Source organism: Podarcis bocagei (assembly GCF_964188305.1).
Source record: "Podarcis bocagei genome assembly, chromosome: 9".
NCBI classification, from domain to species: Eukaryota; Metazoa; Chordata; class Lepidosauria; order Squamata; family Lacertidae; genus Podarcis; species Podarcis bocagei.
In genome coordinates this window covers 58,482,729-58,506,348 of record NC_138134.1, presented here as the reverse complement: position 1 = coordinate 58,506,348, position 23,620 = coordinate 58,482,729, and the positions used below count along the sequence as shown (strand labels likewise).

At 44.2% G+C, this 23,620-nt stretch overlaps 1 protein-coding gene across 3 annotated transcripts in view; it reads right to left on the bottom strand.

Moving 5' to 3' along the window:
• The window catches only part of SLC39A8 (solute carrier family 39 member 8), a 48,457-nt gene that overhangs the window by 21,749 nt on the left and 3,088 nt on the right, over positions 1–23,620 (bottom strand). The window contains exons 1-6 of one of the 3 annotated variants that reach the window (XM_081209372.1): positions 19,376–19,667; positions 16,641–17,308; positions 6,249–6,414; positions 4,510–4,679; positions 3,651–3,773; positions 3,219–3,389 (exon numbers count right to left, since the gene is read on the bottom strand). In XM_081209372.1, coding sequence (XP_081065498.1) covers positions 3,219–3,389; positions 3,651–3,773; positions 4,510–4,679; positions 6,249–6,414; positions 16,641–16,904 — 894 coding nt within the window. In that variant the 5' untranslated portion in view covers positions 16,905–17,308; positions 19,376–19,667. Of the gene's footprint in view, positions 1–3,218; positions 3,390–3,650; positions 3,774–4,509; positions 4,680–6,248; positions 6,415–16,640; positions 17,309–19,375; positions 19,668–23,620 lie in introns of those variants that run through there. The other 2 variants (XM_081209371.1, XM_081209373.1) reach the window with 2 other exon arrangements.

The following is a 23,620-nucleotide window of genomic DNA, read 5'->3' as shown; positions in this document are numbered from 1 at the left end:
AGATATCAGCAAATTATTACCTTGTTTCGTACCTTATTTTGTACTTTTCAAATACTATACCTCTAAATTTAACATACTTTTCATCAGTTACTTATATCTTAAATTAAACATAGTATTACCTTAGATTTTGACCTTTTCTTACTTAAAATATAATTTCCTGTTTCCCAAATCTAATTGCTGAAGCTATAGTTTCCGAATCGTGTAAATTTTTAACATTCATACAACTTATATTGTTTTTGTAAATAGTCCTTAAATTTTTTCCAGTCCTCTTCCGTTGTTTCTTCTCCCAAATCTCGGATTCTGCCAGTCATTTCAGCCAGTTCCATGTAGTCCATCAATTGCGTCTGCCACTCTTCCAGTGTGGGCAAATCTTGTGTCTTCCAATATTTTGCGATAAGTATTCTTGCTGCTGTAGTTGCATACATAAAGAAAGTTCTATCCTTCTTTAACACTTTCTGGCCAACAATGCCCAAGAGGAAGGCCTCTGGTTTCTTGGGAAAGGTATACTTAAATACCTTTTTTAACTCATTATAGATCATTTCCCAGAAGGCCTTCACTTTTGGACAAGTCCACCAGAGGTGAAAGAATGTCCCTTCAGCCTCCTTACATTTCCAACATTTATTATCAGACAGGTGATATATTTTTGCAAGCTTGACTGGGGTCATGTACCACCTATAAATCATTTTCATAATATTTTCCTTCAAGGCATTACATGCCGTGAATTTCATTCCGGTGGTCCATAACCTTTCCCAGTCCTCAAACATGATGTTATACCCAATATCCTGAGCCCATTTTATCATGGCTGATTTGACTGTCTCATCCTGAGTGATTTTCTCTTCAACCTGCCCTCCATCCTCTTGCAGAAAACTCTTTGCCTGCCCTGCCCGTATCTCGTTTTTGCTTTTTAATTCCACACACGCACCCTTCGGACTTCGTGGCAATCGGGCGCGCGGGTGCGTTTCCTAAGAGAGTGAGGACCCCCGCCTCCTCCCCACCTGCTCCCTCGCCAGCCAGCCAGCCGCGCGCCCTAGCCGGAGAGCCCCGGCCGTCCCCGTCGCGCAATCGGCTGGATCTCCCTTCAGCAGGCCGTGCTCACAACTCGGCCCAGGGACCCCCCAGCAGCGGATCTCCGGCCCAGCTGAAGAATCCGGCAACAAGCCCCCTCCTCCCCAATCGCTCCGCCGAAATACGCTCCAAAACCCCCCAGATAGGCCGCCGGCCGCCAAGTCTAGTGGCGCCCTGAGCGAGGGTCTCTCCCCAACACCGCCACCTCGAACTGCGTTCTCCCGGCTACCCGAGCGAACCAGCGGCAGGACCCCGGTATGGGCCCCCCCAATATTTTTTATAAGTCGGCGCCCCTGTATCCACCTGCTATTTCCCTGTGTCCTTGGACAGGTCTACACATGCAGTAGCACGAGAGGAGTACACTGGACTGTACCACTCCAAGTGCCGGGTGCTACCGTACTGGCCCGAATATAAGCCACACCCACAACTAAGCCGCACCTTTAAAATGAAGGGGGGAGCAAAAAAAAAGACAATACCCGAATTTAAGCCGCTCCCTTAAAGTTGGGTTACAGGCTGAAAATCACTGCGGTTGGTAGAACTGTAACTCTGAGACAATTTAAGCCTTTGATCTTCCAAGCCCGCAAAAGTTACCGTATGTACAATCGCTAAAATCGCAAATTGCTGTTCAATTGCTACAATTCCACAGGCACTCAAGCTCGCAAATTGGCAATCAAACATGTTTTTTCTTCCGTTTTACTGTATGTCTGTTTCAGCCGAAATATCGTAAAAGCCCATTTTTGTAAGGTGAAGAATATAAGCCACACTTCAACTTTTCATAGTCAGAATTTGGGGGAAATGAAGTTCTCCAGTCCCATTCTGCTGCATGTGTTAGACAAAGCCTTTGTTTCAGCTCCCTTAAGTACTTTGCCTCAGGTCCTCCACATACAAACTGATTTCTTGCAAAACCTCATACCTCTTGGCTGACTCACCATCTGAGACAGTCCCAGGTTGAACTTAATTGATCAGCAGCATCTATGTTTCATGTTACCCTCACCAAAACCCATCGGCTCAATGCATGCAGCTTTGAGTCCAATTGTAACTTGCCCTGGGACCAGCAATATTTCAGGAAGAGCAGGCAAGAAATCAAAATAGTAAATAATAATAAAGAAATATAAATAAACAGCTTTCAAGCATGACTTTTTTTTCCTGCGCAGACTCAAATATGGGGAACGCTTCACATGTGACACTTTCTGTATATAGAGGGAAGAAACTCTGTGTGGGGAAACAGTATGCTAAAATGAGCAAAGAACATATCAGTGTGTATTTTGCCACAATCACACTTGCTGGGAAGTGGCTGTGCACCCTCACTCAGGCCCTGCCCCCCTGAAAGCATCTCATTGGCCACATGAGTCCGTGCAGCAAACCCAGAAGTATTTTACCAGGTTTCACCCTGCGCTCATGTACAGAAGAAGAAGAAGAGTTTGGACTTGATATCCACCTTTATCACTACCCTAAGGAGTCTCAAAGCAGCTAATAATCTCTTTTCCCTTCCTCCCCCACAACAAACACTCTGTGAGGTGAGTGGGGCTGAGAGACTTCAGAGAAGTGTGACAAGCCCAAGGTCACCTAGCAGCTGCATGTGGAGGAGCGGAGACGCAAACCCGGTTCACCAGATTACGAGTCTACCACTCTTAACCACTACACCACATGGTCCTCAGGTTGCGGAAACCTCAGGATCCAACCAGACCTCCGGAATGGATTCTGTCCACAACCGGAGGTACCACTGTGTGTCAAAAACACACACAAGGATGTTGATACTTAGCCCTTTCATACCTAGCATTGTGTTTAAAAGTCCAAAAGGACATAATTTTAGAAATGATGAATCACGGAATTGTAGAGTTGAAAAGCGCTCCAGAAGTCATTTAGTCCAACCCCCTGCAATTGCAGAAGTCACAGCTCAAGAATTCCTGACAGACAGCTATCCAATATCTGCTTAAAAACCTCCAGTGAAGAAAAGTCTTCCAAGGTTAATAAGACAGCAAATGCCAGAGTCTGTTAAGAAATAAGCGACATTCTTATCATGCTAAAGCCCATTCTTACATATGCTGAAGTTGTTTTTAAAATTGGTATCAAAACATAAATGGATCAAGGGTTGAATTCTCACCCTTTCCTTGATATGTTGCCATAAGGTGGCAAGTTGTGTTCATTCATACCTGTCCAGAGATCACAATGTCATTATCAAAACTCAGAGTTCCATTAGCCTCAGCTATGGCTGGATTTGCGTAGCACATTGCTCCATTAACAGGTTTGAACGATTCGGTAGGAGGAGGAGGGAGACTTCGGGGAGGTTTCAGTTCTTCAGGTTCAAAGTGGCTGTGACTGCTCTAAAAAGAACCAAATAAAACAGGAAAGGTTCAAATGGAGTTCAGAAGCAGAAAAGTTCCTCAAATGCTTTATGGCACAACAGGACAGAAATTAGTCAGCATCAGTGACTGAGATACAAATTTGCAGAGGAGACCGATTTGTCTGCTCTGGCCCTTAGACTAAACCCAAACTCAGCTTTTTGAACTTCTTATTCTGCCCAATTAAACAGGCATGCTGATCTTTAACACTGAAAAGTGTTTATTTTGTGTCCTGCTACCCACCTGGCTATAGGCCTTCAGTATCATTTTAAGAACTCTTTCCACAAAGAAGAGGATGTAGAATCCGCCAAACACAGCTACCGCTTTTTCAACGTAGTTATCAATTTTGGGGTCGAATCCAAATGCCTAGGAAGAAGGTTGAACAGCGAGCCCAGGTTAACCCAAAATGCAATGTGCTTCATTTGGAATATATATATATATATATATATATATATATATATATATATGCACACACATACTGTAAGAGAATACTCACTACTCACCCTTTAACCAGAAGCAGTGGGCCACTGCTGGCAACCAGCAAGAAGTCAAGGCAATGGGAGGGCAGCATGGTGCAAACACATCAGGAAGAGCAGCAGATTGGCTCAATCTGTCCATTGCACCTCACTAACCTCCCTGCCGCCTCCCTTCTTCCCCTGTCCTTCTTGGTAAGCAACAGTGACCCCTCTGCCAGGAAGCTAGCACTGCAGCTCCACCACACCTAGCAAGACTTGTCAACCTGTTCAACTGAGTTCAGTGCCTAAATTTGCCCTGCACTGTCCCCCATCTGAGCACAACCATATGTAAATGGTTAGAAGACTGATTTACTTACAACTAGTGTGCCAATTTATGGACTTAGGGTTTTTGGCTTGTCCATCATTCAACAACCTGTTAGATGGGAGAGTAGCAGGTTTCTTAGATGGGAGAGTAGCAAGTCAAGGCTGTCTCATTCTCCTGAATGAGGTTCATGGCAGGAGAAAGAACATACAGCAGCTCAATGAATACCCATCTGTTCAAATATATTTCAGACCTGGTCAGAGGAACACATGCGACAGGATCATGTTCCCAGTTCTACTGCTATCTTCACCCGTTTCATCCTTACCTCTGGAATAAGCTGGAAAATTGCATTGGAAAAGAGGGTTCCAATGGCCAAACCTACAAAGTAGGTTAAAATCTTAGGGAAATAGTCTTTCTTTAAAAGAGGAGTTAAGACCAATCCAAGGAGTGCAGCAAAGTTGATAATAGTCACAGCAAGGAAACCGAAGCCCCAGACTGTACGAGAGAGAGAGAGAAATGCAGTCAAAATATTAGCCATATTAAAAATCATTTGCTATCAGACAGATCTGGCAGAGGGAAGTTTACTTATCTTGTTGCAGAACAGCTGAATTAAGGGCATAATGTTTGGTTAATATTTAAGTCAGGAACCAGGATAAGAGAGGAATGTTTCTGCCAATTATTTTAAAATGTGCTGGTTGTAAAAGAAAACCCAAAATAGCCCCTTAGTATAGCTCTCTCACTGCATAATAAACAGAATTGTTAGGGCAGTTCTGCTGAAAATAACATATTATAAACCAGGGGTAGAGCCACATTCCCTTCTGTGCAACTTTCTTAGGGCCAAATCCCAGTGGTGCATGGAGCCAGAGGCAAAGGTGGGCAGAGCAATGAATATACATTTCACCTTTGCTTAGCAGGATAGTTGCTGCACCTACACCTCTCTATCCTTTATCCAGACAAGCAAGAGGTATCATCAGAATTCTAGGGCACATTTCAGCCAGGAAACAACATTTGAGGAGGGGGTGAAGAAGGTGAGAGGTGTGGCCTGGGGAAGGGGGTGTGGTCTGTGGAGTCTTCCATTGATCATCAGCTAGAGAGACCTGGAAAGTTGCATTCACAGACCTCCAAGTGTCCCTATTTTCTGGGGATGTCCCTGATTTAGAAAAGCTGTCCCAGTTTCTGATTTGATCCCGGAATGTACCACTTTTCCTTAGGATGTCCCAACTTTCATTGGAGAAATGTTGGAGAGTATGGAGTTATCCAACCCCCGAGCCATCTGAAGGCAATCCTGTATAGGGAAGTTTTTTTAAATGTTTAATGTCTTATTATGTTTTCTTGTACATTGGAAGCTGCCCAGAATGGCTGGGGCAACCCAGTCAGATGTGTGAGGTATAAATAGTAAAAATATCATTATGGAATGGGACGTCCCTATTTTCGTCGGAGAAATGTTGGAGGGTATGCATTCAGCCCCCAGGCCTGAGGTACCCCACCCCTGTTGTAAACCACAAGGAAAATATCATTATAGGTGTTGCACAGAAAACAAGTTACAAAGTACTAAAGGGGTGTTATTGAAGTTCTGTGTCATTTGCACATTTGTTGTACATCATCCTGAGCTCCCTTGAAGGAAGAATGATTTATAAATATTCTAAATAAATAAAATATGCATTTGTGACTGAGTTATGTGTTCACCCTGAAGCCATAGCACATCAGGTTACGCCCTGAATCAAAATATAAAACACCATATTTCCATTGCAGTCTTGAGTTCTGCATGCTGAAGATCCCAAGTTCAATCCCTGGCATCTCTCATTAAAAGGGGTCAGGTTGTGGGTGATGGGAAAGATGTGGAGATGCCCTGGAGCTGCTGCCCATCCGAGTAGACAATATTGAGCTAAATGGACAGTCTGACCAGGAATAAGGCAGCTTCCACCCAACAGCAAAAGCCAGTGCAGACCACCAGGCACATGCCCCATTAACATGTAGCAACATTGCTCCACAGATTTGTGTAAAATGAATAAATAACAGGGCTAAATTAATCTCACGGCTATACCAGTCACCAGTGACAGGTACCTTCTGTAGGAGATGGCTTGGAATTGCCTTTGGACACGGATTTTTCACAAGGGTGAAAAATCAGCTGCTGTACAACAGCAGGACATATTGTGGAGAAGCTGGACTCGGTGATCTTGCTGCTGTTTGACATTCCATGCAGAGAAAAGATGTCTTCAGCAGACATGCACTGAAACAAAATGAGAAATTTGGGTTAACTTGAGAAAGGGAATAGCAGAGATGTTGGGAAAGGCTCTGATGCTTCACAGTTTTGAGGCCAAACTAGGGTGTCATTGACTGGATAGAGTGAGATGGTTGAACTGATCTATGTGCATACTCCTCCTTCACTTAGGGCAAAAAATAATAATAATCGTAGGGGGATTAAACTGACCTGCATCGATGTCACCCCTAGACCAGCCTTACCTCTGAAAGTTAACCTTAAGAACCTTAAGCCTAAGAAATGCTTTGGTCATCATTTTGGTTTCAGTGCATCTCCAGTTTGAAAGACTCACTTCACCTGATGAAGACCAACACTTTTCCATTTTTAGACATGATCATACACACACACACACACACACACACACACACACACATTTTTCTTAATTTTTTAACATATCAGTTCCAACAGTCATACAACATATCTTCACATCTTTACAATATTTTTTACTCCCGTCAACACCTCTGTTGATTTTCTGTTCTTTATCACTTATTCTGCATTTCCTAATTTCCTGTTACATATAATTATCCTTAACTAATAATTCTTTTCGTAGTCTTTCTTGCAATATTTCAAATAATTCACCTTACAAAACTTCTTGCAGTCCTACTAGCGTAATCTGTTCATCACAATTACTTTTCAAATAGTTCATATATTTACTCCAGTCTTCTAAGAATCTCTGATCCCGCAGGTTTTGAATCCTTCCTGTTAATTTATCTAATTCTGCATTTTTAGACATGATCTCATTTCCCTCCTCCCTGCACAACAGACTTTGGAAAATCCACACCTAGATTTGTTGCTGTTATTTACCAGAAATGAGGGCAAAACGCTGCCGTTGGAATCTGAACACTTTATGTCAATAAGCCCTTCGAACATTTCTTATCCTGGTGTCACAGTTTCACTGAAACAATTATGAAGCAATGCATCGGTGCTATTTACAGGAAGTAAAACAAAATTGTTCATGCTCTTGACATCTTTTGTTCTGAAGTTTTGCATGAACAGACCAAGACTCTTCCTGTAAAACCAGAATCTTAACAAATTAATTACAATGAAATCCCCAAGCATATTAAGTATATTTTCAAAGCTTCCAAGCTGCAATTATTTAATCTTCAAAACAGGTTTAATGGCTTGGAAAAGTCTAGGGAGGTCATTTCAAGTGCTTTAGTTTCCATGGTTCTAATGTTAAAGGGAACATGAAAGTGCAGTTTCTTAAATTCCAGCAGTGCAATCATATACATGTCTACTCTGTTAGTAAGTCCCACTGAGCTCAGCGAGGCTTGCTCCCATATAAGTGTGCATAAGATAGTCCTATCAGCAATTTTTAGGGATGTCAAACAGCATTCACTCATGCACAAGAAGGAGGTATCAGTAGACTCAGGATAATTCCAAGGTTTGCAAATGGTTAAAAAAAAGGGGGGCTCAGCCTAGAATACCTGAAGAAGCGTCTCCACCCCCATCATTCAGCCTGGACACTGAGGTCCAGCTCTGAGGGCCTTCTGGAGGTTCCCTCCCTGCAAGAAGTGAGGTTACAGGGATCCAGACAGAGGGCCTTCTCGGTAGTGGCACCCGTCCTGTGGAACGCCCTCCCATCAGATATCAAGGAAATAAACAACTATCTGACTTTTGGAAGACATCTGAAGAAGCCCTGTTTAGGGAAGTTTTTAATGTTTGATGTTTTATTGCTTTATTATTATCAATATTAATATTTTGTTGGGAGCCACCCAGAGTGGCTGGGGAAACCCAGCCAGATGGGCGGGGTATAAATTTATTATTATTATTATTATTATTATTATTATTATTATTATTATTATTATTATTATTATTATTATGATTATGATGATGAGTTGTAGGGGCTCTGCAAAAATAACCCTGTAAGAGTGCAATGGCACAGAGTGCTGACAATTGACAGATTGTGGAAGGAGGGGTGGAGTTGCCTGAAAAGGAAGAAAGAAGAGATGCAGAAATATAAAATGGCCTTGACTTGCCACTCATCTCAAAATTCCTTCCTTCCTTCCTTCCTTCCTTCCATCCTTCCTTCTCTCTCTCTCCTCATTTTCACTGTTCACACTCTCCTCCTCATTCTCTGTCACTTCCCCCTTTCCTTTTTTTGCTTTCTGTTGGAAAAAGCTCCCAGGCAGTGGTATTTATGGACTGGGGTGCATCATGGGATGTGCCTGCTTGCGTAGATAAGAGGGGGGGAATTGAATACAGTGGTACCTCAGGTTACAGACGCTTCAGGTTACAGACTCCGCTAACCCAGAAATAGTACCTCAGGTTAAGAACTTTGCTTCAGGATGAGAACAGAAATCCTGCGGCAGCAGCAGGAGGCCCCATTAGCTAAAGTGGTGCCTCAGGTTAAGGACAGTTTCAGGTTAAGAACGGACCTCCAGAACGAATTAAGTTCTTAACCCGAGGTACCACTGTATTGCAGGATAATGGCATCAAAACTCTGGAATGGCCTCTCTGAGAAAGCCCATTTCGCACCCTCTTTAGATGTTTCATTTTAGAAAACTTTTAACGTATAATGGTCCACTGATTTAAAACAATAAGCTGTCTTCGTTGCTGCTATTTAAGTGTCCTGTTCTATTGTCTTAGCTTTTTTATGGCTTTGACCTATAAAGCCAATACGTCAAGGGCTACCTTTCCTCACAAGAACCAACGCAGTCCCTGTGTGCCCCCTCCAAGAGTGGGCCTTTTCAGTAGGGGCTCTCCATTTATGGAAAGCTCTCCCCAGGAAGGCATACCTGACACCATCGCTATCTGTTTTTAGGTTCCAGCAAAAACATTCTTATTCACACAGACCTCTGGAATTTAATTCTGAACACATTATTTAGTAGGGTGGGGTTGAGCCAGTTTCTCTCTTTTTCGGATATTATTGTATTTTAGATTGTTTTTTTATTCTTGCTTTTATATCTGCTTTTAATCTTTGGGTGTTGTTTTTTTAAGATGCTCTGAGCTCATTTTTTTTGAAATAAGCAATATATTTAAAGCAATAAGTAAAATAAAGGAAACAAAAAAGCAACTGAACAATACCAATTCTCCGGTTTCAAATGATTTATTACATAGTTTTAAATTATGCCGCCGTAAGCTACCCCAAGCATTTTGCAGAAAGGTGGGGGAGAATATTAAAGAATGAGATAGAAATAAAGAAAATGATTGTAGTGATATATGGTTTTTCCTCTATTAACTACTTTTGGTATGTTTATACAGAAAAGTGGGATAAAAATGAATAGCAATAATAATGTCACCTTGGAGAAAGGGTGGGGTGCAAATAAGATTTTTTAATAAAATATGATTAAAAATAACTCTAATTGCATCTATGAAGTATTCCTTTGTTTAGCAAAACTGGGATATTTATATACTCAAAGGCATCTGTAGGTTGGCATGAAAGTATCTTTCTCTCTCTTTCTCTCTCTCTCTCTCTCTCTCTCACACACACACCATATATATATATATATATATATATATATATATATATATATATGAGAGAGAGAGAACTATTAGCATGTCCCAGGACTGTGTCAAAGTCTTTGTTCAATGTTTCAGCCCAATTAAAAGGTAAAGGTAAAGGGACCCCTGACCATTAGGTCCAGTCGTGGCCAACTCTGGGGTTGCAGCGCTCATCTCACTTTATTGGCCAAGGGAGCCGGCATAGTACAGCTTCTGGGTCATGTGGCCAGCATGACTAAGCTGCTTCTGGCGAACCAGAGCAGCACACGGAAATGCCGTTTACCTTCCCGCTGGAGCGGTACCTATTTATCTACCTGCACTTTGATGTGCTTTCGAACTGCTAGTTTGGCAGGAGCAGGGACCGAGCAACGGGAGCTCACCCCATCACGGGGATTCGGACCGCCGACCTACTGATCGGCAAGTCCTAGGCTCTGTGGTTTAGACCACAGTGCTACCCAAGTCCCTCTTCAGCCCAATTACACTGCCCTATTACCAATGAGCCAATATCCGATTTGCATACTTTCACTGATGCGTTTATGACATGCTTAAGAATATTATCTGCTTGATAAAATTGAGGTTTCCACATGTTCCACTATCAGTTTTATCTCCCATTTCAATCTTTCATTCCCTCCCCCCCCCCCATTTTTTTGTATTTTCTTTTTATTGCAATTATTATTATTTATTTCCATTTTATTGCGATGAGTAGTCCTGATAATAATTCTTTCAAAGGATGGCACAGAAGTCAATAAAATAAGTCAGTAAAAAAAAAGCTAATCAAAACAAAGTTGCAGCAGATGTCATAAAAGCTGAGGATTCTTTCCCCAGGAGAAAAGATGGTCCATGTGTGCTCCTTTGCAGAAGGCAGCCCTCTATTTAGGTGAAGGAGTCCTCCATTTGAAAGGCTGTCTGGCCCAAATCTAGTTTAATGCTAGAGAACCAAAAGCAAGGTAAGGTGGCTGGTGGTATTCCATGCATAATTTTATTTACTCCAGTCATGTCACCACACTGATGTCCAGCACCGAGGGCCTTCTGGCGGTTCCCTCCCTGGGAGAAGTGAGGTTACAGGGAACCAGGCAGAGGGCCTTCTCGGTAGTGGCACCTGCCCTGTGGAATGCCCTCCCTTCAGATGTCAAAGAAATAAACAACTATCTGACGGTTGGAAGATATCTGAAGGCAGCCCTGTTTAGGGAAGTTTTTAATGACTGATGTTTTAATGGGCAGGATATAAATAATACATTATATTATTATTATTATTATTATTATTATTATTATTATTATTATTATTATTATTTCTTACTCACATCCCCTCTAAACTAAAAAATCCCCAATGCTGCTACCTTTCCTCACAGGGAAGTCCTCCCACCCCCTTGAACTTTTCTGTTTCTCTTTTCTGTACCTTTTCCAAGCTTGGTCAACACATGCAAGGGAATAAGGTGGTAGAATGACTGGACAACTTGAGGCTGCAAGTAGTGGATTCTACACATTACAAATCATTTCCTACAAATAGGAAACCAGCACAATAGGGAGACAACCGATCTACAGTCTCTCTCTCTCTCTCTCTCTCTCTCTCTCTCTCTCTCTCTCTCTCTCTCTCAGTTTCACTTGGAAGGAGTATGCTGTATGGGCAAGCACTGAGAACTGACAACTCCCCACTTGCAACCTGCCATTCTAGCACACCCTTCTGCTGCACAAAGCCTATGAAAGTCACTAGTTCACAAAAGGTTGATTATCCTGCCTGCTCCCAGACATTTGCCTCCAGAAGATCTGGCCTTTTTTCACCTGTTGGCAATTCCTGCTCAACCAGTGACCAGATGGGTGGATGTTTATATGAAGGAACTGGTAACTGGTTCTCAAAGGAATTTTTGCTTACAGATTGCAACACAGCAGCATTTCCCAATATGTCTGCTCAGACGTCATCCACCCTTCCCACCTTCTTTCTTTGCCATGCCTATGTGTGTGTGCATAACAAGTCTTATATTTGAAGTGCTACAATCAGTCAGCATCCCCTAGGGTGCCACAACTTACCATGTCAAGTGTTTTTACATGTGCTGTATAGCCTGATAGAAAAGCAATGGTTTACAATTTAGATTAACAGAGTTCCCTGTGAAGAGGGACTGACTGTTAATTCCTTTGGGAATTGTAGCTCTGTGAGGGGAATGGGGTTCTCCTCATCAAACTACAGCTCCCAGAATTCTTTGGGTGGTATCATGCTGCTTTAAATGTGTGCAGAGACTGGCTTTAGTCTGAACCATTTTTCTCTTCCCTTGCCACCACAGCCACAACCAGTTGTAGAATAGCTGTCACTTCATACTTCAGAATTATAAATCCCCACTTGCATGGTTAGGAAATAATAGCAAAATTTATTTGAATATAATACAGTGGTACCTCAGGTTAAGTATTTAATTCATTCTGGAGGTTCGTTCTTAACCTGAAACTGTTCTTAACCTGAAGCACCACTTTAGCTAATGGGGACTCCTGCTGCTGCCACGCTGCCAGAGCACGATTTCTGTTCTCATCCTGAAGCAAAGTTCTTAACCTGAAGCACTATTTCTGGGTTAGCGGAGTCTGTAACCTGAAGCGTATGTAACCCGAGGTACCACTGTATTTGGATGGGATATTCTCCTTGTCAGGCTGCAAATGTTTCCCATACAGTGGTACCTTGGGTTAAGAACTGAATTCGTTCCGGAGGTCTGTTCTTAACCTGAAACTGGTCTTAACCTGAGATACCACTTTAGCTAATGGGGCCTCCCGCTGCCACCGCGCCGCCACTACGCAATTTCTGTTCTCATCCTGAAGCAAAGTTCTTAACCCGAGGTACTATTTCTGGGTTAGCGGAGTCTGTAACCTGAAGCGTATGTAACCCGAGGTACCACTGTATTTACATAGCCATGAACTGGAATTCAGCAGGCAGATAAAAAGCCTTGAAGCTTACAGATCCTTGAGGCTTATGGATCCAGCATGGCTGTGAGAGTTGTACACATATTCTACCTTGTCAAATGTTTTGAGCAATGGTGTAGGAGAATGCCCAGTCAGCCAGGTATCCATAGTGATATTATTCTTATATATATATTTTAATACTCTGCCTTTCTTGCTGATGGGACTCAACTCAAGGCAGCTTGCAGATAAAAACACAGAAAAATCAATCATTAAAATTTCGAGTAGACATGGATAGATTTAAAACTGTATGCATATATAAAATCTCTTTTAAAACAAAAGTAATAATTACAATAAAAACAGCATGGAACCAGCTCTTTCCTTAAAAGCAGCAAATTCCCAAGGGAACAATTCCCTGTTGGAACAAGAAAGTCTTCACTCTGCATAAGCCCCTTTCACTTGTCTTTCTTTCTTTCTTTCTTTCTTTCTTTCTTTCTTTCTTTCTTTCTTTCTTTCATTAGATTTGAATTAGCAGCTGTAGCTCTCACAATGCAATAAGAATTATCCCAAACTAAACAAGATCTTCAGACTAGGTATGCATGTGGAAGTCCAGTCCATGCTCTGCCCTAAGCCATAGGTAGGCAAACTAAGGCCTGGGGGCAGGATCCGGCCCAATCACCTTCTATATCTGGCCCGCAGACAGTCTGGGAATCAGTGTGATTTTACATGAGTAGAATGTGTCCTTTTATTTAAAATGCATCTCTGGGTTATTTGTGGGACATAGGAATTTGTCCTTCCCCCCCCTCCAAAATATAGTCCGGCCCCCCACAAGGTCTGAGGGACTGTGGACCGGCCCCCTGCTGAAAAGGTTTGCTGACCCCTGCCCTAAGCACTGGCAACAATCCTTGCTTCGGAAGCATCTGTTGTAGCAAGAGTTAAAACCCTTACCATCTTACACATTTGTAATTGTACGTTTCTGAGCACAATTCAAAGTGTTGATGTTGTCCTTTAAAGCCCTAAACGGCCTCAGTCCAGTATACCTGGCGTCTCCACCCCCATCGTTCTGCCCAGACACTAAGGTCCAGCGCTGAGGGCCTTCTGGCGGTTCCCTCACTGCAAGAAGCCAAGTTACAGGCAGAGGGCCTTCTCGGTAGTGGCGCCCTCCCTGTGGGACACCCTCCCTTCAGATGTCAAAGAGATAAACAATTACCTGACATTTAGAAGACATCTGAAGGCAGCCCTGTTCAGGAAAGTTTTTAATGTGTGACATTTTAATGTATTTTTAATCTTTGTTGGAAGCTGCCCAGAGTGGCTGGGGAGACCAGCCAGATGGGCGGGGTACAAATAATAAATTATTATTATTATTATTATTATTATTATTATTATTATTATTATTACACCAAGTTGGACCACTGAGCACAGTATTGTCTACACTGACTGGCAGTGGCTCTCCCATTCACAGCCAGACCTGGTGATGTCAGGGGCTGAACATGGTCCCTTCTGCATGCAAGACATGTGCTCCACCACTGAGCTACAGTGCCTCCTGTCACTCCACATCCCAACCAACAAGTTTAACATTACCCACTAAAAGTCAGCCCCAACAAGGGACTGTACCGTAACATTCTGTTCCAAGCACGGCACCCAAATGAGATGCACAGAAACTGGCAGTCTTAGTTATTCAAATAAAACTGTGCCCACAAAGAAACGGAACACAGGTCTGAAAGCAAACATCTTTAGGAGTTGAATAAATGCATATTGGGCAGGTCTGCAAGTCACAGTAAGCAAAACTATGGCTTTGCAAAAGCAGGTGGGCTCCCGAGAAGGTGATCACACCCACTTTGCTCCTCCAAAGCCCTTTTAACTCAGTGCAGCAACTAAGCCAAGGTTTGGCTTGTCCCAACCTGGAATTGTGGTGAAGCTCTCCCCTCATTAATCACAAGCTGCAGCCAAGAACAAACCTTGGCTTTGCTGCTGTGCTGCCCTGAGATAAAGGACCTGGGGAGGAGCAGCTCCAATCTCCTCCTTGAGAGCCCACATGTTTGCATGTGGATGATAAAACCATGGTTTTGCTTTGTACAGGTGTGGGGAAGCTTTGACCCTCCAAATATGGTGGAACTACAACTCCCAGCAGCCCCGGCAAGCATGGCCAGGGACAATGAGAGTATAGTAGTTTTAGTAACATTTGCAAAGCCAAAGTTTCCCCACCACATTGTGCAGTACATGTTTGTTTTTAGGATATGTTCCTTCAATGCTCAGTTTCACTTTGCAAAGCCATCCAAGTTGGCTGGCCATCACTGCCTCTTGTGGGAGCGAATTCTGTAGTTCAGCTATACGATGTGTGAATAAGTACTCTTTCCAGCATTCAGTTTCACTGGATGTCACTGAGTTCCAGGGTTATGAGAGACGGAGAAAATCATTTCTCTGTCCACTTTCTCCATGCCTAATGGTACACACTTCGACCATTTTGCCACTTACTCGCCTTTTCTCTAAACTAAAAAAGTCCCCAATGCTGTCATCTTTCCTCATAGTGGAGTTTCTCCATCCCAGCGATAATTCCGGTTGTCCTTTTCTGATTTTTTTTCCAACTCCGCAATATCTTTTTTCGAGATGAGGTAACCAGAACATATAGTGGTACCTCGGGTTACATACGCTTCAGGTTACATACGCTTCAGGCTACAAACTCCGCTAACCCAGAAATAGTGCTTCAAGTTAAGAACTTTGCTTCAGGATGAGAACAGAAATCGTGCTCCGGCGGCGCGGCAGCAGCAGGAGGCCCCATTAGCTAAAGTGGTGCTTCAGGTTAAGAACAGTTTCAGGTTAAGTATGGACCTCCGGAACGAATTAAGTACTTAACCTGAGGTACCACTGTATTCCAAAAGCTCATGGATCATATAACAGCATCACGATATCAGCAGTTTTATCTCCAATTCTTTCCCCAATTATCCCTATCATGGAATTCACCTTTCTCACACCTGCCACACACTGGGTCCACATCTTTATTGAGCTACCTACTGGCATAGCTTCCCACTATGTTTCCCAGGAACTAGTATTCACAGATTGACTGCCCATGATCCTGAAGGAACTACATCATTGTCAAGGGTCCTAGCCTTATCCTGAATAAATTTGCCTAATTTCCTTGAAAACTGTTCGAGTTGGACTATAGCACCTTGTCATACCTTAAAGACAGACAAATCCCTTATGGCCTTTGCAGAGTCAGATGGGTTGGGTATAAATAATAAAATTATTACTATTCTTTCTTCAGATGTATGAATGTGTGGTGATTTGACAAGTAAATGGTTGTACCTGGGTGAGAGAGCAGAGAGGGCAGAGCGAACCCAAATGAAAACAGTATTGGGCAATTATGCTGTGTACATCAGAAGCTGCCTTGCACCTAATCAGACTATTAGGCCATTAACTCAATACCATCCACACTGACTAAGGGTTTCAGGCAGAGATTTTCCCAGCCCTACCTGGCCATGCAGTGGACTGAACTTGGGACTTTCTGCATAGAAACATAAAGTTGGAAGGAACCCCAGGGATCATCTAGTCCAACCCCCAGCTCTCCCATATAAGGCTCGAACCTGCAACCTTGACACTATCAGCACCACGCTCAAACCATCGACGGACGAATTTTCGAAAACGCACACAATCAATGAGTTAAAAGGCGACGATCAGAATTATGTGAAAACAACCGCAAGTTGCAGCCCTGCCCCGTCCCCCGTCCCCGGGCGAGGAGGCTTCAAGTCTCTGCAGAAAGATCCAACCCGGTCCTCCTGTCTCCGCCTCAGTTTCCCCTCTGTAACAACTTGTGGGGAGAATCCAGGAGACGGGGCGGCGAAAGACTTTGCCGGGGCAGCACGACCGGGACTGGACTGTACCTGGTTGTAGCGCAGGACGTGCAGGTCCAGCTGTCCGGCCAGCGACTCCTCCAGCCGGTGCGCGGCTCCCATCTTCTGCAGCATTTGCTCGAGCTGCCCGGCCGAGAGGCTCCGGTTGCCCCCGAACAGCGCCAGGACATCCCGGGCGAAGGGCGGCCCCGCCGGAGAGGCTGCTGGCGTCGATCCTTGCGCCGTGGCCGGAGCCAAGCCGGCCAGTGCCAAAGCGAGCGCGGCGGCCAGGAGCGTCCGAGACACGAGAGACATCGCCGACGACGACGCAGCAGCTGCTCTTGGCTCAGCTGCTCAGCAGAAGCGGCACGGAAGGAGCGCGAAGGGTTAAGGTTTCGCCGACGGCGCGCACGCGCCTTGCCTTCCCTTTGCCGGCGGGAGCCAACGAGGAGGTCCTGTCCGCAGCCTCAGCCTCCCTCGGGCGCACTGCGTCCTGCGCGGCTGCTGGTGGCGCGTCTTCTTCGTCGCTCCCCTCCCCTCCTGGGCAAGGGCAGGGTTTGGGGCGCTCCCTCGGACCTTTCCTAATCCTGGAGAGCCCGCAGGATCGATGGAAGGGGGGCGGGAGGGCAGGAGAGAAGCCAAAAGAGACGGAGAGGGAAGTTTCTTCCCCAGCAGAAGCGGACGGGACAACGGGACGGCAGGGATGCATTCAGCTCCTCCTGCTTGATAGAGGACAGAACATAGGGGCAGGGAAGGTTGAGAAGGCAGCTGAAATCATACAAGAGTGGAGTTTCCCAGTTTTTGCTAGGAGTTTTTATATAGACACACACACACAAGCACATGCGCGCGCACACACGTGTACACACACACACACACAGAGATCCATTAAGAAATTGCTTCTTTAATCCTTCAGCATTGCATTTTAATATATTAAAATTGAATTCCATGGATTTCAAATTGTAATAGAATGAAATACAGTAAAAGAGGCAAAAGCAACACATTAAAAAAAAAAATCAATATGAATAGTTAGTGCAATTAGTTGTACCATCTTACTATCTTCAACCACAACCACAACCCCACCTCACCCCTCTTCTCTCCTTCTGGCTAAACATGCCCATCTCTCTTAACTGTTCCTCACAGGGCTGGGTTTCTTCCAGACCTCCCTCACCATCATGATCTCCCACCTTTGAACCCACTCCCATTTGTCAGTCTTAGTCTTAAAATGTGGGGTCCAGATGTGGCCAGCCCAGTGAAGAATAAAGCAGCACTATTATTTCCTGTGAGTGCTTTATTTTTTTGTCTGTCTTGAATTGTCATGCCAGCCAATTCTGTTTGCCCTTGTTCACAGAGAAGGTGCTCCAGTTCCTCAATCAGTTACTGTTTTGTGTTTTGTAAACCAATTTGAAGTGATATTTTTTACAATCAAGCAGTGTATAAATCTAAATAAATAAAGCATGAGATAGGGCCTGTCATGGATGTGACCAGGGAACAAAAGGTCACTTTTGAACCCCGAGTCTGAAGTTCCCCACTTCTGCTTTAAACCATCCCTTTATCTCTTTTCTTTCTCACGCAAGCAATTCTAAATTACTGTACTTTCAAGGGGAGAATTCCAGTCCAGCCACTATCCTTGCTTGCTGAAGCACTAACTGGCTGCAGAAAAACTTTCCTTTTCAGAAATGTGAAACACACCGAAGAGTTAACAAGGGAGAGGGGGCACAGCATGCGCTTTGCAATTTCAGATGGTAAACAATAGTTTGCTAAGGCTTGGCTGTGGCTCAGAAATGTCAACATCTGAGCATGCAGATATGAGAGATTTGCCCAGGAAAACAGCAGGGTCATTGCTGATCTCGCTGGGGCCGGGTTTATCAACTTTCTAAATAATGTCATTAGGGCATGGATGTGTGGATGTTTTGTTTTGCTTTATTCCAGGTGTGCTGATCCCTACAAATTTCACAGCGGCTGTATGCAGCCTATGTCCCAGTTGTCAACATGAGAGATGTCCCCAATCCGTTATTGTTGCACAGTACACACAGCCCCATCTTGGGTAAACAGGCTGTGTCAGCATTCAGAAACTCACCCATGTCGTTTCATGTGCCCACCTTTACAAGCATTGCTCTCTTTCGCTTTGTTTTAGTGCTAAAGCGAGACACGGTGAGTAAATACGCATAGGATTATGCTGCAGTCGTGATCTCAGACTATATCATAGAATCGGAAAGTTGGAAGAGACCACAAGGAACATCTGGTTGAAGCCCCCTGCAATGCAAGAATCTGTTGTCCAACATGGGGCTTGAACCCACAACCTTGAGATTAAGAGTCTTGTGTTCTACCAACTAAGTTTCTCCAGACCACCATGGATCACTCCCCTTTCCCTGGCAAGGTTTCTGCCTGCCTTGTTAGCAGCTACACAACAGGCAGAAATTCAGCTAGGACAGGACCATTGCCAGCAAAAGTGATGGTGCATCGTCTAGTATTTCTTTTTCCTTATCGAGCTGTTCTTCCTACCAATCAGTTGGGGAAATCCCGCGTGCTCCTATATCTCAGGTTACTCAATAGCTTCTCACCTGGAAGGGTCAAACAGAAGCTTGCCACATGCAAGGTATTTACCAAAGGGGAATCCTGAGAATAGCCTCACACATTTGCACATGCTATTGCTCCATTCCGGTAGCCACTACTCTTTCACAAACTATTTGCCCATGCTTGCCTTTCACAATAAGTTCTCCCACTATCTTGTTTCATATGCAGGGAGTGGGTTGGGGGGGGGGAGCATGCCCTGCTTCTCTGCTTACCTCTTGCTGTCGCTGATTATTTCTGCGGTCCTTCAGAATAGCCAACGCTTCTTGCACAGATAAAGCTTTGAGGAGGGACACAGGTTGCAGCTCAGTCACTGTGCAGTGCCAGATAGCCTTGGCCATGTGCAACTGCTCGGGTCAAAAGCCAACCACGGCTGGCCCCTCCCAGTGGTGGTTTTAGCCTTCCTTTCCTCCAAAAGACAGAGCCGAAAAAAATTGGGTAGAGAAACAAATTCCTGCCGCCAATTCAGCTGCTCCAGTTCCTCATGCTGCAAAGTAAGCAGTACATGTGGGTATGCCTTTCAGCCTCTGTTGGGAAATAGCTAATATTCCTTCTGACTAAGCAGGGATATGGAAAGCATTTCAACACAACACTGGGGACACGCTGTCCTTTATTCCTTGCTTCCCTGAACCTGTCCCTCTATACATAGATAGGTTCCTGTTTTGAGCTGTTCCTGGAGAATGAAGGTGGGGATCAAGGGGTGGAATGGCAGAGCGAGAGGCTTGCCAAAGAACTGCACTACAGAAGTGCTCATTCTTTGAGAGACCAGCTGAGCTGCCAGCAGCTCTGCAAATGCCCTTCTCCCTTGTTTCAATGAGCTGCCCTTAGATCATTCTTGAACCAGTCATTTAAAGGAGAGAATCTGCATGGGGGAAACTGCAGCCACTGTAGTTTTTGTGAAAAGTATGTGGGTTTAACACATTGGCCAAGAATCAATGATGCTCCTGCTTCTGGCCTTCCCAGATCCATCTGGCTGATCACTGGTTGGAACCCAGACCCAGCAGGCTCTCCTTACGTCCTTAATCTTTTTCCCCCACGTGCCACCCACTGCAAGCCCACTTACGGGTTCCAGACACAGAGCTTCCTTATATGCCTTTTTGTGCAATGTATAATTTCCCATGCAGCTGTTTCCAGGGCCTAGTGAGTTTGCTGCTGGAAGGCGGAGGGTCAGCCTGTGGGGAAAACTATGAAAACAGACAGATCTCTTGCACTGTAGGACTCATAGGAGTCAACTCCTAGGGGCTGAGGTCCCTTCAGTCCCCCTAATAAAATATTTGAGGGCACTGGGCTCCCACAAAGTTGATGAGCATTGCCATTCAAATGGTGTTTGTGTCTTGTGGTCAATGTGGGGTCTTACCTAGCCTACCCACAATATTTTATTCAATTTGGCACCCCTGGTAGGACTGATTTTTCTGGACATTACCTTCACAATTCTTGGAAATGATCTGATATGCTATCAGGGCAGAGCCTACCATTGCATGGTGACATTCAGCCTCATCTCAATCAAGGAAGGAGCACTTTGTATGAATCCAGCTATTGCAGCTGCACATGGATTGAGCAAGGTTATGGGTTGAGTAGAGCTAGAGAAGTGGTGAAGCAACCTCAGAGACAAACTGGTATGTGCTAAATGCTACACACACTCATTCAGCACAAGGGGTGGATCTGTGACACGCTAGAGACCACACTTTTTGTAGTCCTTCCCACTGTCACTCCTGTTGGGGATCATTTCCAGGCGTGCCAAGTAACATGGCATAGGGTCTGCATGCACCAGGGATGAGGATCCTGTGGCCTTCCAGATGGACTCCAACTCCCATCAGCCATATCCATCACGGGCAATGATCAGAGATGATGGGAGTTGTGGTCCAACAACATCCAGAGGCACTGGATTCTTCATTCCTTCCACTGCATGGTACTGAAATGATCCCCTTGCATTGGGGTTGATACTGTTTGTCTCACTTATTCCTGTGCCCTTTAACAGTAACCAGGCATGCAAAAATGTAGCTGACCTTACATGCAAGGAGATAAAAAGACAGGAAAAGCTTCACCTCTTGCATTGCTGCACAAGGTTATCAGGATCAGGTTTCATGGTCTCATTGTGCTCACATCATGCTGCATTAATGAATTGTTGTTGTAAATGGTTTTTTAAAAAACCCTCCTTTGGTTCACTAGGTAAGCTGAACTGACCTGCAACTCTGCTGCATAGTGGGATACTCTTGACACTGCAGGAACACACTGATTCAGTTATAAATATTTTGACATTGCGGGTCCACTTGTCAACATGTTGGGAGACTGGACTTCGCCAAGGTAAGGGAGCATGTGAACCCCTCTCATTTTCTGCATATGAACTGGATCATTCAGTAATCCTGTATAAAAACTGCTATTATTTCCCTAACAGATAACTTTCACTATCCCACATTTGGTCAGCAACTGACTCTGAAAGCTGTTTTTGAGTTTCATTAAATAAACAAGGCTTTTTGCTGTTTTTAGATGTGCGGCCTGTATTTGCATAATGCTGAAACGTTCAATTCATCGGCAATTCCAGGGGGAATTATTTTCTCTTTCCAATCCGCTGCAGAATGAAAATCCTTCTCCATTTTGGGGGCTAGCCAAAGTTTAACCTCAAGGATGGATGCTCAGGAAAGTCCAGATTTCTATGCAGCAGTCCCATGTGACGAGCATTAAGTATTGCACATTTTAACATCTTCCCAGCAGTAAATATGCCCATAGCACTCCCAGGCTCTGCAATGGTCCCAATCTAACTAAGCTAGCCAATGCACCCACCTCTTGCTTGCTGGAATAGTGTGTGTGTGTGTGTGTGTGTGTGTGTGTGTGTGTGTGTGTGTGTGTGGGACCCTGGTTCTTCTGTGGCTGGAATGTAGTTTGTACAAAGGTAAAGAGTCACACCCATTACCCTTCCCACTTTTGCGTCTGGCTGCACCTACCAGAAGTATGCAGACCCCGAAGGTTGCACCTAAGGGACTTTGACCCTCAAGATGAAAAAAGGTTTCTCATAACTTCCTGAATTATGTGTCTGCAGTTAGGCATAGTTGCAATGAGTAGAGAATATCAGATTGTGGGAGGCCTCTTTGGGGTGGGGTGCTGATGAATAGATAGTCACATTATCAGAGCAGAGCTCCTATCTCAGGCCCCTTGATTTATTATTTTGACAGCGCTTGTTGTTTTGTAGCTGCCAACTCCAGCATGTGTTCATTACTCCTTCTCCTTTCCTGGCATTGAAAGGCATTTTTGTTTTGCTGGAGTGAGCACTTATTAACCAGAAGCATTTGTGCTAATAGAGGGCTGGATTAGTCTGAAGAATGCTTTGCCACAAGATATTACGGAAAGGCTTTGAACAGAGGAAAAATACCTGCCAGCTATATTGCTTCTCGGACTGACACTTGCTCCAACTGAATTGTTCAGAATTTTTTGAGATTTAGAGATGAGTGAGTAAAAATGTTTCAGTGGCCCTGGTTTATTTGCTGCCTCTTTTAAAAACAAAAACAGCAAAAAGCAAAGCGTGTGCGAGATGATATGTGGATACGGCCATTATATAGCTTAGTCAATAGATGGCAGTGGCCTTACTTATATCTGAGCAGAGTCTGGAGTCCATTCTGGTTTTAAGAGAGACAATAGCATCCTTGTCTACGTTCCTGATTTGGTATGGCCTCTTAGTCTTTGAAAAATGGCAGCACTGTTAGCAAAATTTATCCAGTTGCATTAGACAGAACTATGAATTAAACATCCAGTCCAATATTTCTGTTTCAGCTTGATGGAAAGTTTAAGAAACCCTACTATAGAACTACAAAGCTTTCTGTGTAATGGTGTTACAGCCACAGAAGATAGCACCCAGCTCTCACCTGGCATCTTTCATTTCCCCTTCCAGCCTCTCACCCTGGGAGACCAACATTTCCCTGTCTATCACCAACGGTCTTCTATCTATCATATACCACCCCCATGAGTATACAATCTCTGGACATTAACAAACGTCCCAGACATAGGACTCCAAAGGAAAATGAAACAGAGAACTACAAAACTCTCCGGCAGATTTGGGTGTCAGAAGGCTCTGTCACCAGGATCTCTTCAACAGCAAGGATCTACTTGGGAGCAGGGGTGGGAAAGTAGATCCAACCAATAGGCTGGATCCAAGTGGTCCTCCACATGTCAATCACCTGGCACCAGATATTCTTGCAAAAGGATGTCTTCCTGATTTGGGGAGAGTAATCAGTCTGAGGGGTTCAGGTGCCTGCTTGATATCATAGGATAGGTGATTTCACATGGGGAACACTACAACCTAAATGATTCTCCCCTTGGTTACTGCACAGTGGACATGAACCCCCAAAGTACGTAGTTATTTCAAGAACTCATTCTGATCTGTATCATAAAACTAGCTCTCCAAGTCTTCTGATAGAGAGCCATGTTTCTGGACATGACAATTGCACATTGACTTGGTGTGATAAATT